Here is a 17,761-nt window from a genome sequence, read left to right as displayed (position 1 = left end):
TCTGAAAAAGAGATGGGATGGTACCCTGCTCTAATCATTAGTCAACCTATTCTCCTGGAATCTATGTATATTTAATGAAAACAAGAGAGGAACGAAAATATGCTTCAGCTTTTGGGAAAGTTAACAACTTTCCATTTTTCAACTCCCATTCCTTCACTAGACTTGAAAGCTGGTAGTTTTCTCTATTAAGAAGGTAATGCAAGAGGGCTTCCCTGGTGGCGCAGTGGTTGAGAATCTGCCTGCCAATGCAGGGGACACGGGTTCGAGCCCTGGTCTGGGAAGATCCCACATGCCGCGGAGCGACTGGGCCCGTGAGCCACAACCACTGAGCCTGCGCGTCTGGAGCCTGTGCTCCGCAACGAGAGAGGCCGCGACAGTGAGAGGCCCGCGCACCGCGATGAAGAGTGGCCCCTGCTCGCCGCAACTGGAGAAAGCCCTCGCACAGAAACGAAGACCCAACACAGCCAAAAAATAAATATAAATAAATAAATAAATTTATTAAAAAAAAAAAAAAAGAAGGTAATGCAAGAGTATCAAATGGAAGAGATGATACTGTTCCTTCAAAAGAGTCCCCAAACTAAGTAGTTGGTTGTGCCCAATTCTCGGTTTTTTGAAGCAATGTGGAAATTCATACAGGTTTATTTATCCAGTAGAAACTAATTCTATCCATTATTGACTTACAGGCTGCCTCTAAGAAAATTTTTCAGTGAAGATAAAATGTATTCCCATCAGTTTTCTGTGACCTGCTATGTAAAAATTTTAGATTTGCATAAAAGCAAATTATATAATTGTAATGCTTTATTACTGAAGGTTATTTACATAGTGTTTAAGGCACAATAAAAAATAAGTTACAATACAAAAGTTCTCTTCAAGTAAAAGACACTGAACAGCCGGGCTATCTTAACCCTTGAATATTTAGCCAAGACACAAAAGCTACAAGTTTTGCTGGAAAGACCTTCCATGAGTTTTTAACTACCTGTTTACACTTATGGAACATCACCCAGGCCATCTGTTTGAAGAAATACCCAGTTACTATATTTTCAAAGGTTGAATTATAGAGAAAAACAGAAAATGTGAAAGGTAATATAGACTTTAAATCTAATTTTTACTTTCAAAACTGGGTACTGAAACTGTACCTTTTTAGACAGTATAAAAGGCAAAATGAGACAGGTATGGAATGCATTTCAGAATCAAGGTTCATATATAAATTATACCAGCTATTTTTTTAGTATTGGAAAAAATATCAAAGTTCATCATCTTTAAATACAGATAAACTATTTGGAAATTCCAGTTTTAAAAGAAATAACATCTTCAGCCTAGTTGGTGAAAACTGAAAATATCAAGCTGTAAACATGGGGGGCAGGGGGTAGAGGGAGAGGGTCCTAAACATTTAGATGTTTTCTATTCTTTAAATAAGTGCTGCAGTAGCTTAAGTTTGGAAAGACACTGGGAGACTAGACACTTTTTCAAAAGCACTCTTCTTTCCATGACCCACTTATAAAGTTTGTTTTATCTACTAGTATAAGAGGAAAAAAAAAACAAAGTTGGTTTCATTCTGCTAGTTTTGGTATTTCTTTGCCCCCATACCAAATCCTCCCCCCAAATAAGCAACTGAATTAAAAAATAAATAAAAGAAAAAATTTTAATCTCTTCCAGTTCTCAGAGCTTTGTATAACACTATACAAAATTATTATCATTTAGGGTGATTTTTTTCACTAGCCCTAAATTTTTTAGTTGTAATATACTCCTTCAGAAACCTTCCATTTAACTGCTTAATGATTCCAGTCTACAAATGAGCATAGATTTTGCTCTGTTGTTATAAATAATTGAATTGGGGGAAAAACTATAGTAAGCTAAACTGTCATTCACTGCTCATGAAAGATCTGAGCTGTTGATTGCTTGTCACAGCAGAGAAAAAAGGTGACAAGTAATTCATCTTGAGGTGGTGTTTGTCAATCTACTAGCATTTCTGTAACCTTCCCTAGTTACTCTGTGGTTTAGACTTGTACTACTGTAAACCTTGGATCAACTGACCAAAAACAAACAAAAACAAAAACTGCCATCTAGGGTATTGAAAGAAATTCGATAAAATGTGTCCCATACTTAAGGAGAGCCATAAAAATCAAACTGTTCTTTAACAGGTTGAATTTAGGATTTTCTGTTAATCAATCAAAAACAGTTGGGAGAATTAGCTCACCTTTTAATCGAGAGTGTGAGAAGGAAAGAGTAAACATGTTAACTTTAGTAGCAAGAATGCTGCTCTAAGGAAACTAATGTATTAAAGGAAATGTTATGACACACAAGTTGACTTTTATCCCATTTGATGCCAATATATATGTATACAAGTCATAATCCACAAGGAGTGTTTAAGGGCAAAAATGTAGCTTCCTAGTATATAAAAGCTAATGAGCATTTGAAAAAAATACACTATTTGTACTCTGAAATTAAATAAAACCTTAGTAACAGGGCTGTGTGTGAGTCTGCTGGTATCTGCTCAAGAAGGGCCCTATGCTGGCACCAGAGGAACGTTGCTTGTCTAGGTAGTTATATACTGCAGAGCTGGTTGGAAGACAGGTCACAACTGGAAAAGCCAAAGAAAAGCTTCCATTAACTCCAACTTATCTCGGGGTTCTTGTTCTTGGAAATCTTCAGCTTCCTGAAATACGAAACAAAAGTTTAAATGGATAATGTATATGGCAAGAGTGCAATAGGAGTACCTGGCATTATGAATACATATATATATATATATATATATATATATATATATATATAATCTATTCTCCATCGTGAAGGAAAACATTCTTAAGTATATTTGTCCTCTTCTAACTTAACTTTTAAAAGAAATTTCCTGATCCTTATTACATATTTCTCAGGGTCAGTGTCCTTAATTCATAGTCTCTGCCTTGCATGGACACTTGGATGATCCATAGCTGCTCACTCACATGCATTCACTCTTCTCTCTCTCTCTCTCTCCCGCCCCCACCATCACCCCAACCCCTTTATTATAAACAAAATCAAATATACAGAAAAGTAAAGAAGGCAGTGTATGGAATTCACTATCACTTAATTTTAAAGTTTTTTTTTTTTTTTTTTGCCTTATTTGCTATAAATACATATATTGGTGGGGGCTAAAGTTTTTAAAACAAATTACTGACATTTTAACCCTAAATACTACAATATGCATTTTTAAAATAGGGACATCTTCCTGTGTAACTACAATACCCTTATTATGCCTAATAAAAGTTGACAATAATTCCCTATTGTCCAGATTGAAAATTTTCACATTAAGACTTTCCCATTGTCCCCCCAAATCTTTTTTACAACTAGTTTATTCAAATTAGTATCCATCCAGTCAGGGATCGTGCACTGCACTTGATTGTGTTACTTCCTTATATTTCTTTTTTTTTTAATTGGGGTATAATTGCTTTACAATATTCTGTTAGTTTCTGCTGTACAGCAAAGTGAATCAGCTATATGTATAAATATATCCCCTCTTTTTTGGAATCCTTAAATTTTTTTCAATCTTAAACAGCCTCCATCTTTATTTTCCATGACTCTGGCTTATTAGAAAATCTGCTTGATTTTAAAAATAGCCCTTGGTAAAAATCTCTCTGACGCCAAATTTTTTTTCTAGGTTTACAATAGAACCATTTTTCTCCATATTCTATTTTATAAATCCTTGAGAACTTTCACTGGAGCTTTAGGCTATAAAAATGTGGCTCCTGGGGGCTTCCCTGGTGGCGCAGTGGTTGAGAATCTGCCTGCCAATGCAGGGGACACAGGTTCGAGCCCGGGTCTGGGAAGATCCCACATGCCGCGGAGCAACTAGGCCCGTGAGGCGCAACTACTGAGCCTGCGCGTCTGGAGCCTGTGCTCCGCAACGAGAGAGGCCGCGACAGTGAGAGGCCCGCGCACTGTGATGAAGAGTGGCCCCCGCTCGCCGCAACTGGAGAAAGCCCTCGCACAGAAACGAAGACCCAACACAGCCAAATAAATAAATAAATAAATAAAATTTAAAAAAAAAAAAAAAAAAGCTAAGGAAAGAAATGAACCCATTTGTGAACCTTACCATCTAATAATGTTAGTCTGTGTCTTCTAAATAAACAGAAACCTTTTTTTCTTGGTTGAGCTTTTCTTCTTCTTTTCTGTAACATAGAAGCAGAAACCAATGTCAGGGGAACAAGGCAAGAAGCAAGGGAGGCAAATCCTACAAAGGTTCAGGTGAGATATAGTCCCCCAAATTTGGGGAAGAATTGTATGCACCTGGGAGTAGATCCAAGCTTACAGAGCGCTAAACCTATTAGCACTATCTAATAATACTCATACCTCCACATGACCCTGGGTATCTGAACTTAGACACTTTTCAGAATATTTCTAGAAGAGAATATCATTTGGGAACTCCAGATTTAAAGCAGACACCTTAGTTTACCATTAGTATTCTACCTCTAATTCTACTTCCTATTCAAAAAAGAAAAGCATAAAGTAAAAAATAAAACAAACAGAAACAAAAAAAGACTGACCTAGAAGTCATCTTTATTGATTGTATTCTATTCAAACCAACTCAGAGTTGGGTTCATTAGTCTCCTTAAAAATCAATCCTATTTACTATAGTAAATATTTCTTGAGGAAAAGAAACAAATGGTGCTGGGACAGCTGAAAAATTACAACTGCAAAAGAATAAATTTGAACTCCTACTTCACACCATATACAAGAATTGGTTCAAAATGAATCAAAGACCTAAATGTAAGAACTAAACTGTAAAACTCTTAGAAGAAAACATAGGCATAAATCTTTTTGACCTTGGATTAGACAGTGGTTTCTTAGATATGACACCAACGAAACAAGCAACAAAAGAAAAAAAGATAAATTGGACTTCTTCAAAATTTAAAGGACACTAATCAAGATAGTGTAAAGGCAACCCACAGAATGGGAGAAAATAATTGCAAATCCTATATCTAATAAGACACTTTTGTATACTCCAAAATATATTTTTAAAAACTCTTAAAACTTAACAATAAAAAGACAAATAACCTAATTTTAAAGTGGGCAAAATATTTGAATAGATACATCTCCAAATTAGATATTTAAGTAGCCGATAAACACATGGAAAGATGCTCAGCAGTCATTAGGAAAATGCAAATGAAAACCTCAATGAGATACCACTTCACACCCACTAGATGGCTATAATCAAAAGGACAGACAATGCAAGTGCTGTTGAGGATGTAGACAAACTGGAACCCTCATACATTGCTGGTGGGAATATAAAATGGTGCAGCTGTTTTGCAAAACTGTCTAGCAATTCCTCAAGAAGGTAACACAGAGTTACTACATATCCCAGTAATTCCACTCCTAGTTATATACACGGGAGAATTGAAAACATATGCCCATGAAACTTGTAGATGAATGTTCATAGTAGCATTAATCGAAATAGCCAAAAAGTGGGAAAAACCTAAATGTCCATCAACTGAATGGATAAACAAAATGTGGTCTATGCATACAATGGAATATTATGCAGCCACAGGAAGAATGAAGTACTATAACATGGATGAACTCTGAAAGCATTATACTAAGTCAAAGAAGCCAGACAGGGCTTCCCTGGTGGTAAAGTGGTTAAGAATCCGTCTGCCAATGCAGGGGACAAGGGTTCAAGCCCTGGTCCGGGAAGATCCCACATGCCACGGAGCAAATGAGCCCGTGCACCACAACTACTGAGCCTGTGCTCTAGAGCCTGTGAGCCACAACTACTGAAGCCCGTGCGCCTAGAGCCCCTGCTCTGCAACAAAGAGGAGCCACGGCAATGAGAAGCCCGCTCACCGCAACAAAGAGTAGCCCCCGCTCGCCGCAACTAGAGAAAGCCCGCACACAGCAACGAAGACCCAACGCAGCCAAATAAATAAATAAATAAATAAATAAATAAATAAATAAAAAAGAAGCCAGACATAAAAGGTCACATATTGTATGATCCTCTTTATATGAAATGTCCAAACAGGCAAATCCATAGAGACAGAAAGCAGATTAGTAGTTGTCAGGGGCAGGTGAGAGAGGAAAATAGGGAGTGATGGCTAAAGGGTATGGAGTTTCTTTTGTGGAGGTGATGAAAATATTCTGGAATTAGTGGTGATGGTTACGCAACTTTGTGAACATTAAATAATGAATTCTATTATATGTAAATTTTATCTCAATAAAAAAAATATTAAGCACCTTATATCAGCATGGCTGACTTTGCTAGGCACTGATTCATAGAGCCCCTGCTGACAGCCCAGTGGTTCTTAGAAATGTACGCTTTACATTAAAAGTGAGGAATATCCAGGACTTCGGTGGTGGCACAGTGGTTAAGAATCCACCTGCCAGTGCAGGGGACACGGGTTCAAGCCCTGGTCCGGGAAGATCTCACATGCCGCAGAGCAACTAAGCCAGTGTGCCACAACTACTGAGCCTGCACTCTAGAGCCCGAGAGCCACAACTACTGAGCCCACCTGCCACAACTACTGAAGCCCGTGCGCCTAGAGCTCGTGCTCTGCAACAAAGAGGAGCCACCGCAATGAGAAGCCCGCTCACCGCAACAAAGAGTAGCTCCCGCTCGCCGCAACTAGAGAAAGCCCGTGTGCAGCAACGAAGATCCAACGCAGCCAAAAATTAATTAATTAATTAATTTTTTTTTTAAAGTGAGGAATATCCTAGAAAAGCTTTACATAAGTAAATTTTTATAATATCAAATCCTGCATAGTAAAGAAAGCTTATAATAAAATCTTCTGTAAAATTAAGAAACTAAAGTTACTAGACCCACAGACATAGAAAACAAACTTACGGTTTGTTTGTTTGAAAGAGTGGGGAGGGATAAATTAGGAGATTGGGGTTAACATATACACGCTATAATATATAAAATAGAGAACAAACAAGGACCTACTGTATAGCACAGAGAACTATATTCAATATTTTGTATTAACCTATAAGGGAAAAGAATCTGAAAAAGAATACATATATATATATATATATATATATCACTTTACTGTACACCTTAAACTAACACAACATTGTAAATCAACTACACTTCAATTTTAAAAAAGCTAAAGTTACTAATTCACACCCTAATTTATCCATCCTGTGAATTTGAATTCTTTTATGTAAGATAAACTCAAGAGGAAGAACATCTGTTCAACAATTATTTAGCCCCACTATAAAATACCAAGAGTTGCCATAAAACAGTGTTAAAAGAAGACTTCCCCAGAACTGCCCAGCCTTACAATTTTATCTCCACCACTTTATGAGCTCTTTCAGCCCGTCGCTTTTTCCGGAAATGCTGGAAGAGGACCACCACAATTACTATTATGACCATCAGTGCACAGGCGGAGCCAATGGCCAGAGCCAGGAAGTGGATCTCAGAGAAGCGTACTGTAAGGAGAAAAGATCAAGTTGGGGTTCTGAAAAGAGGAAGACTATAATGAAATCTAAAGATATTCATCCTTTTTTTAAAAAATAAATTTATCTATTTTATTTATTTATTTTTGGCTGCATTGTGCCTTTGTTGCTGTGTGCGGGCTTTCTCTAGTTGCGGCGAGTGGGGCCTGTTCTTTGTTGCGGTGCACGGACTTCTCATTGCGGTGGCTTCTCTTGTTGTGGAGCACGGGCTCTAGGCGCACGGGCTTCAGTAGTTGTGGCACACGGGCTCAGTAGTTGTGGCTCACGGGCTCTAGAGCACAGGCTCAGTAGTTGTGGTGCACGGGCTTAGTTGCTCCACAACATGTGGGATCTTCCTGGACCAGGGCTCAAACCAGTGTCCCCTGCATTGGCAGGCGGATTCTTAAGCACTGCACCACCAGGGAAGTCCCAAGATATTCATCCTTAAATGGAATCATTTAAGGGGTGTATTTTCATCTTTAAATGAAATCTTCCTTTCTTCTACGATATTAATTTTGTAAAGTCTAGTAGCAGTAGAAAAGCCATACAGGGATTTCCCTGGCGGTCCAGTGATTAAGACACCGTGTTTCCAATGCAGGGGGCGCAGGTTCAATCCCTGGTTGGGGAACTAAGATCCCATATGCTGCGTGCTGTGGCAAAAAAAAAAAAAAAGTAGGAAAAACATACAGACTACTTTAGTGGTTCCCAAACTTTGGTTCTAGGAGTAGCAGCTACAGAATTACTTGAAAACTTTGATATGCGAGTTCTATCAGGCCCCACCCCAGACCTACTGAATTACAGGGGGGGGCCCAGCAATCTGTTTTAATTTGTCCTCCAGATGATTCTGATGCATGCTAAAAGTTTGAGAACCACTTGGCCAGTTGATCTACCTAGTGGGGTAAGGTTATTGCTGACCTAATCGAAACCAGTGTCTAAACTATTTCTCCCCGAATCCTTTTCCCCTCTGTCATGCAGTCAGTCATTTATTCAGGCTTATTAAGGGCCTATTATGTTCCAGGGACTCTGATGGAAATACAAAGCCAAAAGAGACATTACCTTCAAGGAACTCATGCCCACTGGAAAGATAGACAAGTAAATCAGTAACTATAGTCTAGTGGATATATGATGCAAGAGAGAACCCAAAGGGAAGGGTCCCTAAACCAGGCTAGAGTCTGTGAAGCCTGGGTCTCTTAATTTTTACCTTGATTTCTGATTTAAGTTTCAATGAACCCTCAGAGCCAGAAAAGACATTAGAGAATATCTAGCCCAGGGGTTCCCAGCCTGGAGTCTATGAAGGAAGATGGGGGAAGCAGGGCACAAGCCCACAAAATCCATGTCATATTGTGTGTGTACATTGTTTGTGGTAAACAGGGGTTATGGCATTCATTAGGTTCTCAAAGAGTAGTGATCCCAATATGTTGAAGAACCATGTGTTCTTATCTACCTGTTCATTTTGCAGGATAAGAAACTGAGAGCCAAAGATATTACATTACTTCTTTCATACTCAAATGACTTCTCCAAGGTCATACAGCTCTCTATTGATAGGGCCTTGAAGGATGATAATAGGAATGAAAGGAGGAAATGATACCACTTTATAGGCTTTTACGTTTTGGGTAGTAATGTTGTGTGTTGGTTAAGAGCATACAGCAGAGACAGCTAGGTTAAAGTACCAGGTCCTGTGTGATTTGGGGTAATTAACTTCTTTGTTTCTTCAATGTATAAAATAGAGATAACAATATTCACTTCTTGAGTTCTTGTAAAAAATAAAATTGCTTATGTAAATTGTTCCACGCTGTGCCTGCACATAATAAACTTTCAATATATGGTAACTATTATAATTTTCAGTACAATTCAAGAGTTTGGGGGGTTTTATTTTTATTACTTCATTTTATCCTCACCATAATCTTTGCTATATTATTCTCACTTTACAGGAGAAAAAGAAAAGTTATTTACAGCTGGTAAACTGTAGCAGTGACTCAAACCCAAATTTACAACTTGTAAGTTTTATGGTCTTTGCTTTTTGTTGTCTGGCAGTTTTCCAGGTTGTCCTTTATAGGACTGCAGGCAATACAGTGCCTTAGTTTGGAGCACAATTTTGGAGACAGAGATGCTTGGGTTTGAGTTCTGAGTGACTCCATTCATGAGCTCCATGACTTTGGACAAGTGACTTAACCTCTATGAGCATTGATTTCCTCATTAGTAAAATGGGTGGGGGGGAGCACACTAAGAGCACAATAAATTGATATGATATGTAAAGATTAGATATGATACGTAAATCCCCTAGCACATGGGAAGTGTTCAATAAACAATAACTACCCTTATTGGTATCTGCCTCCAACAGTAGTTGTGAGAATTAAATGAGATAGTACATGTCAAGAACTTTGGACAGTGCCTGATGTAGCGTTGGTACTCAATAGTACCTTGTGAATAAATGAGTGAATGAATGGACCTATTGTGTTAGCCTTTTATCAGAGGGTTGCTTCCTCTCCCTTTCACGATCTCAATGCCATTTTTGTAACAGATTCCTTAGGTCCCTTTATTTTCTGTTTCTTTCCACAGCCAAACAAAGCCTTTCTCTTTTTTACCCCAGGACTCTTCACTCTCCCTCTGCAGTTTCCAGATCCAAAGGGTTGGTCCTTCTCTCTACTCTTTCAGCCATCACAAAAGTTTGCCCCTCTCTTTTCTACAAGCTCTCACGCTTTCCAAAGCGATTTTTCTCTGCATCACCTACCAGTGTGCACAACGCTGAGCTGGATCTCCCCTATCAGCCCATCAACATCAGGTGGGTTCTTCACCTGGCAGGTGTATGTCCCATTGTCATCAAACTGTAGCTTCCAGAGGAGGATGGAGACATCATACCGCTCAGGGTTCCCATCCCAGACCACCCGGTCCTTGAAACGCCCACTCATGGGTCTGAAGGGATCCACATGGTAGTAGAAAACCTAGAGAGGAGAAATGGCCAAAGGTCTTATTTGGTACCTGGGCAGGGAGGCTGAGATGGCAGGACCAGAAGAGAAACGCCAGCAAGCCTGACTGCCCCGTCTGCAGCTCTCCTGCAAGAACCTCTTGCTTTCCCCTTCGCCAGCCTCTCAGTTCTGTCTGTTGATTTGTTTCCCAGCTTTACCCTGTGCTTGTTGCTAAGAAAAATACAGGAAGGGCAAGGAGAAATGGACTGGCTTATTTTCCTAACCAAGGGACCCTTACTTACAAACTGCTCAGACCCCCCATCTCGAGGACGGAAATTCCAGGTCACTGTTAGAGCGTCACCCACAGGGGCAAAGCTGGAGAAAGTGCATTTTAACCGAACATCGGTCCCATTGACAGCCTCCAGCACACGGGGAGTGTAAATTTCCACAGCTGCTATTGGCCAAAGAGCTGCAATGAAAAAAAGGGAAAGGAAGGGTTAACAGGAGATGTGTATTAAGAGGATTTCTGCTGACACTACCAAAATAAAGGTCTGAGTAGGGCATCAAACAGAACTGAGATGCCCCAGCTCTCACTCAAACTCATTTCACTCAGAGTCTACATACTCCTACCTACATGCAACCTTGACCCTCCCATTCCTTAAACAACTAAAAATACCACACAGTGCTCTCACTTTCTCCAAAGCATGATACCCTAGCCTCACGGTACCCACTTCAAAACTGCTGTAACAAACTACAAACATCGGCAAATAAAATTGAAAGCAGAAACAAAACATCAGAACTAATCAGAACATGAATTAGACATGTATTCAGATTAAGCATTGTATGTTATGTGTCTGATGGTCCCCTAGCAGGTAAGTTTTCCAGAAAGTGTCCTTGTTATGTGAATTTCACACTGTTCCTAGTCTTCTGCAGAAACTGAGTTAATCAGTCCCAGACAGTTTAGCTTGCCTGCGCCGCTGGAACCTTTATACCACGTGGCATTTTTTTAGCATGATATTTACATTTAGAATGTGCATGTTGGGGCAGTTACAAAGCCACAGTGGGTCTCTCTCCTTAACAATCTCAGCTTTCCCAGTGCTGCCGAGAGCCCCAGACAAGACCCACACACAGAAATCGAAGTGCCAGGTTCTGCCAGCAGTGGGAGTTTGAGAGTAGCCACAAAAAATGGTGTGTAACCTGAGATTAGAAAACCCTCTCTGTGCCTGAATCACTGGCACCTGAGAACACACCTAAACCTGTTTTTCCAAAAGCAACTCCCCCAAAACAACCCACCACTTCAGTTTCACTAAAGTCAAAACTAAAACGAAATGCAACTGTGGCTCAGGCTCCAAAAAAAGACTCTGGCAACTTCTTCGACAATTAGCTAACTTTATAGGGTAGGCAGTGAAGGAGGTAGGCTCAGAGAAGCCCGAGAGCTCTTACCTGTGAGCTGTATGCCGAGGAGAAAAAGCACAGCACGCATAGAGCTCTTGCCATACATGAGGGAAACCCAGCCCTGGCCCCAGAGACCAGACCGGGCAGACCGAGCGCTCCAGCACCCTGCCAAGGCCACTCCAGGAGGAAAGCACACTGCGTTTTTCCGGAGAGGGGAGTCAGTCCCTCACCTATGGGAACCTGAGCACCCGTGCCTGTGAGTCATTCCTGCTCTGCCAGTGCTGGAATGAAAGGTGGGGCCTCAGCTCCCAACGCCCTCCTTCCCTCCTTCCTTTCCTCCCTCCCACCCTCTGCACTACAAGCGCGTCTGCAGAAAGTCCCATGCAGTCCTGTCTTAACTTTTCAGTTTATCTGGACCCTGGCCTCTGGATGGCCTTGAAAACAGCCAGAGGAGGTGGTGCCCGTCTGAAATGTCCCAGGCTGCTTTGGTTCTGGCCCACACACACACGTTTTTTTAAAAACAGGTTTCAGGCTCGCCTGAGAAGTGAATGCTGAACCTACCTGCAGTGATTCCACTTATCAAAGCACCTCCCTGGGGCCACAGCAGCGGAAACTGGGTTCCCAAATCCAAAGTAATCAGAATTCCTTAGGACCCTCTGTGTTCAAAAAGTCCTACAGTTTATACCCTCAATTTTAGCCAAATGTTACCACAAGAATTGCTGTACCTTTTCTAGCTGCTAGCTTTCCCGGAGACCCACCTAAAATAGACTGACCAAAACAAATCTCAGTGTTTAATGACCCTTTACGTTTGAAGGATTTAAAGAGGAATCAGGACGTCATCCCAGCTCTTTTTTTTTTTTTTGGCCGCACGGCATGTGGGATCTTAGTTCCCCAACCAGGGATCCAACCCATGTCCCCTGCAATGGAAATGCAGAGTCTTAAGTCCCCTTTTTTGACTCTTAAATCTAGTTCTCTTTCCACAAAATAATAGCTGATGTGAACAATCAGACAGAGGACTCTCAAGGAAAAGTTTTTCCTAATAACTTTTTTGTACCTCAGATTTTATCTGCCATTTTGGGGGCAGCCATCAGTCTGAGAAATCTAAAGAGTTGAGGACTTTAAATGAGAAAAGGTGCCTCCTTGTCTGGAAGGATGATGGGTAATTGTTACAGATTAATGAAGCAGCGTGGAAACAGCAGTAGGAGGGGGATGAAGATTACACACACAGTTAAGAAGTAGGCTTGACCAGGAATCTAACCTAGAACAGAAGAAACAAATTGCCCTTATCGCTGGATTAGCAATCTGGAAGCTCTTTAGTGATTCATAAAATCTCCTAGTGAAACCCTGGAACAAAGAAGTTTCCAGGAGGGGGAGGAAGGGGCAGGCTAACTAGAAAAAATAAAACAGCATAAAGAGGGAAGCAAAGAGAAAATTCCACCAAGAGAGAGGCAGATTACGGAAGAAAAAGAAAAACAAAAGAGGAGAGAAAAGCAGCAGGAGAAAGATGTCATGATGATGGAGCAAAAAAAGGTAAACAACAGCAAAAATCAGTCCCCGTTAGAACCTAGAAAACAGGGGCTCCCCCAAATGAAGATCAGCGGTGTCCCAGCATGAGTGTCCTGTGAAGAGTGTTTCTGAACACAGAATGTTTAGCTCCTTTGTCAGCTTCTAGGTCGGAAATGCTGGGGAAACATTTCAAATGGTGATAGGATAAAAGAGCTTTTCTGGTATGTAGGTCCAAAGAGTTCAGCTCCAGGAGCCTGAAAGAAAAGGAGTTAAGGAAACTTGAGCCTCTTTGTTGGCTTTCAAATTGCAGGGCAGTGCAGCTCTGGAGAGGTAAAGCCTGAGGTTTTGAAGTCTACCACAAATTGCAAACTTTGGTGAGAGGTAGGGTTACCAAAAGGCTCAGGGATGCAGTGAACAGCAGCATGAGAGGAATCGGGGCGGGAAGGACTGAACAAACTGCCCCTTTGTCAGGAGAAGAAGATTCCCCCCTGCCAGGTAGCCAGACGCCCTGTGAGCTGGCTGCCAGCATGGCTCTGGGGAGTCAGCCGCTGCCCAGACCCCATTCCTCAGCAGAGTTCAAGTTCCTGGCTGTGTGCCCGGCCAACACCCAATTCCTTCCAGTTAGCGGGAGAGTCACCCGGTTCTCCTCCCTGGGTGGGGAGGGGAGAGGCCAAGGGCTGGACTTGCTAAGTAGAGAAAACACTAAAGAAAAAGGACGTTTGTCCCTAGGAGTCCCCAGGATGCCAGTCAGCAGGAGTCTGATGAGAGCTGGAGGCATCTGGGTAAGGCCTACGTTACTGTTCAGTTCGTATCTGGGCAAATGAGAGAAAAGGAAGCGGAGTTCTGGAGTTTAAAAAGAAGAAAAGTGAAGTTTTCAGAGACATTACTTTTTCTCTAAACTTTTCCAGAGAAAAATTCTGATTGTCATTAAAATTCGTGGCATACTAAGTTTTGAAAGCACCTCATCTGTCCCTTCCCCTACACATTTCCTAAAAATATTTCTAATGGATACTGAGACCTTGGTCAGTAGGAAACTCACTGGGGGCTCAGAAGACAAAAAGGACAACTGGCCTGTATCAATATTTGTAAAAATTGTTGTCTTAGCATCCTAGGGAAAAATGTGTTTTTTTACCACAAGATGAAAATAGCATTCTGTGAAGCAAGGAAAACAAATAATTTAGCTCTTGGGGTGGTTCAAATAAAGTATTTAGTTACTCAAAACTTTTGGTCCATATGTCTTTCTTACTGGAAAAGCTTTATGAAATTTTTGTTATATGCTAGGCTAGAAATACAAAGTAGAATAAGAAGGACTTCTTAAATTAAATAAATGAATAAAATTTAAAAAAAAAAAAAAAAAAAGTAGAATAAGACATTTCTGCCTGGGGGGAAGAATCAGTCTAAAGAGGATTAGGAGGTGGGGTGTGTATGTAAGCAAGTAGTTACCATATTTGTGACTTTTGAACCAGTCCTAAAAGGCTGAATAGAGAGGAGAGAAGAGAAACGGATGGGTGGAATGTGGTATCCACAGGAACCTGCAAGCAATTCCTCAAATCTAGTGCATAGGGAGGAGTGGCAGTTCAGGAGGCTGGAGAGAGGTTGGGCCCAGATGTTGAGGGTCCTCATTCGCCATCTGAAGGTGTATGGACTTGATCCTGACAAATATATCCGTTGGGAGTAGCTAACATGTGACCAGAGGAGAGAATTTGGTATTTCCCAGAACCATAAAAAATAACAAGGTATAACTGAATCACTTTGCTGTACACTTGAACATTGTAAATTAACTATACTTGAATTTTTTTTTTAATAGTTAAAAAACAAATAAGGAGGGACTTCCCTGGTGGCGCAGTGGTTAAGAATCCACCTGCCAATGCAGGGAACACGGGTTCAGGCCCTGGTCTGGGAAGATCCCACATGCCGCGGAGCAGCTAAGCCCGTGCACCACAACTACCGAGCCTGCGCTCTAGAGCCTGTGAGCCACAACTACTGAGCCTGCATGCCACAACTACTGAAGCCCACGCACCTAGAGCCCATGCTCTGCAACAAGAGAAGCCACTGCAATGAGAAGCCCGCGCACCGCAATGAAGAGTAGCCCCCACTCGCCGCAACTAGAGAAAGCCTGCGCGCAGCAACGAAGACTCAACACAGCCAAAAATAAATAAATAAAAACAAATAAGGAGGGAAGGCCTTGAGACATCAACCACCACATACTCAACCGTCTCATAAGGCCCCTGGCCTAGGAGCCAGAATGAAAATATAAACTTATTACGTGTTTTCAGAAGACTCAGACTCCTAGCCTTCCCTAACCAACAATTCCAATCTATAGCTCCTTTTTTCTTTTTTTTCTAACTTCTTCTGGTTTAGAGACCTTTTCAAAGATGAGAGAGAATGTCAGAGTCCTAGATGAGAGGTGGGTTCTCAGCCCAAGGAAGAGGTGTGTTCCCTTGGGTCCTCTTCCTTGCCTCAAGGTTCCTACAGATAGTCCAGGGCAAGTCTGGATCTGAGACTGAGCTCTAATGGCTTAGTAAAACCATGGGCAGGAATGTCTTCTACCTCCCCACCTCTTGGCAGCTTACATGTACACTTCTCCAGTAAAGCCTCAGACTCCTTTCTTAATTATAGAGGAGAGGCATCATAATCTTATTAAACAGCCCAAGGAAGAGACTCTGAAGTTTAACCCTTCATATTCTAAAGAGAAGTTAGATGGATTTGCACAGGGTTGGACAGATAGGGTGTCTTTAAAGATAAACTTGAGAGTCTCCCAGGAGGATAAAGAGACCTTGATTGAGGCATTTGTCTATCTCCCTGTTTACCATATGCACTACATCTAAATACTGGGTGAGAATTTACATTTACATAGTGCTTATTGATGAATGTGGTATCTTTTGGTTACCATGACCAATTTTCATTCTTAGGAAATTATTTCATTTCCTGAGAAAAGAAATAACCTCTTCTTATACTTCTTTTTCTTCTTCTTCTTCTTTTTTTTTTTTTTTTTTTGGCTAGTAAATATTAGGAAGCATGAGGCATAAGAACTGGAGTCCAACCTGCTTAGATCCAAATCCAAGCTTGGCCACCTACTAGCTGTGTGACCTTGGGCAGTTATTTAATTCTCTGTGCCTCAATTATCTTACACGTAAAATGAGAATAATATCTGCCCCATAGGTCTCCCCTGGTGGCGCAGTGGTTAAGAATCTGCCTGCCAATGCAGGGGACACGGGTTCAAGCCCTGGCCCGGGAAGATCCCACATGCCGCGGAGCAACTAAGCCCATGCACCACAACTACTGAGCCTGCGCTCTAGAGCCTGCAAGCCACAACTACTGAGCCCACGTGCCACAACTACTGAAGCCTGTGCGCCTAGAGCCTGTGCTCCGCAACAGGAGAAGCCACAATAATGAGAAGCCCGCGCAATGCAACGAAGAGTAGCCCCCGCGCACCACAACTAGAGAAAACCCGCGTGCAGCAACGAAGACCCAACACAGCCATAAATTAATTAATTAATTAATTAATACTATCTGCCCCATAGACTTAGTATAAGAATCAAGTGAAATGCTGTATTTAAGTAAAGCTCTATGTGCAGTGCCCATAGAAGACGCTCAGTAAATTTATTTGTTTGTGGTTATACTTAGTTAACATATTGAAAACTGTTCCCATGACCACTGGGAAAAGGTCTAGCAGTTTCTTGTAAAGCTAAGTTTCATATAAAGCTAACCACCTTAGCAATTTCACTCCTAGGTATTTATCCAAGAGAAATGAAGTTATATATCCACAAAATTACTTGTATGAGACTATTTGGAGAAGCTTTAGTCATAATACCCCAAATTGGAAACAGCCCAGGGGTCCATCAACAGAAAAATAGATAAATACTCCATAGAATACTCATACGATGGTTTACTGCTCAGGAATAAAAAGGAACAAACTACTGATACATACAACCACATGCATGAATCTCAAATATATTATGTTGAACAAAATTAGCCAGACATAAAGTAGTACTTACTCTTTTTTTTTCAACTTTTCTGAAGATTTTTATTTATTTATTTATTTATTTATTTTTGGCTACGCTGGGTCTTCGTTGCTGCGCATGGGCTTCCTCTAGTTGCGTTGAGCGGGGACTAGTCTTCGATGCGGTGCACGGGCTTCTCATTGAAGTGGCTTCTCTTGTTGTGGAGCATGGGCTCTAGGTGCGCGGGCTTCAGTAGTTGTGACATGTGGGCTCAATAGTTGTGGCTCACAGGCTCTAGAGCTCAGGCTCAGTAGTTGTGGCGCACGGGCTTAGTTGCTCCGTGGCATGTGGGATCTTCCCAGACCAGGGATCAAACCCGTGTCCCCTTCATTGGCAGGCGGATTCTTAACCACTGCGCCACCAGGGATGTCCCAGTACTTACTCTTTGATTCCACTTATATGAAGTTCTAGAACAGGCAAAACTAATGTTTGGTGGGAAAAAATCATAACAGTGTTTGCCCTTGGGGGAGTGAGTGGGGGAAGGAATTGACTGGAGAGGCATGAGGGAAATTTCTGGAGTGATATTAATGTTCTGCATCTTGATATGGGTTT

At 41.2% G+C, this 17,761-nt stretch overlaps 1 protein-coding gene across 1 annotated transcript; it reads right to left on the bottom strand.

The window, feature by feature from the left end:
• Positions 1-799: 799 nt before the first annotated feature.
• MPZL2 (myelin protein zero like 2) lies at positions 800-11,975 on the bottom strand. Its single transcript, XM_061202491.1, has 6 exons — positions 11,748-11,975; positions 10,607-10,773; positions 10,130-10,340; positions 7,245-7,392; positions 4,070-4,145; positions 800-2,656 (listed from the first exon to the last, which is right to left on the bottom strand). Exons 1-5 carry the CDS (start codon positions 11,803-11,805, stop codon positions 4,082-4,084), a joined length of 648 nt encoding a protein of 215 aa, XP_061058474.1. The 5' UTR covers positions 11,806-11,975; the 3' UTR covers positions 800-2,656; positions 4,070-4,081.
• Between the last annotated feature and the right edge of the window lie 5,786 nt (positions 11,976-17,761).

Source organism: Eubalaena glacialis, chromosome 10, assembly GCF_028564815.1.
Source record: "Eubalaena glacialis isolate mEubGla1 chromosome 10, mEubGla1.1.hap2.+ XY, whole genome shotgun sequence".
Taxonomy (NCBI): Eukaryota; Metazoa; Chordata; class Mammalia; order Artiodactyla; family Balaenidae; genus Eubalaena; species Eubalaena glacialis.
This window is presented reverse-complemented; position numbering and strand designations above follow the sequence as displayed.

Bases quoted from the DNA above. Each gene is read 5' to 3' on its own strand.
- MPZL2 (XM_061202491.1), bottom strand. From the start codon at position 11,805: ATGTATGGCAAGAGCTCTATGCGTGCTGTGCTTTTTCTCCTCGGCATA. The intron at 10,341-10,606 runs GTAAGTAAGGGT...TCTCCTCTCTAG, and splicing joins ATGGGGGGTCTGAGCAGTTT to GTTTTCTACTACCATGTGGA. The intron at 7,393-10,129 runs GTAGGTGATGCA...TTCTCCTTACAG, and splicing joins GCTCAGCGTTGTGCACACTG to TACGCTTCTCTGAGATCCAC.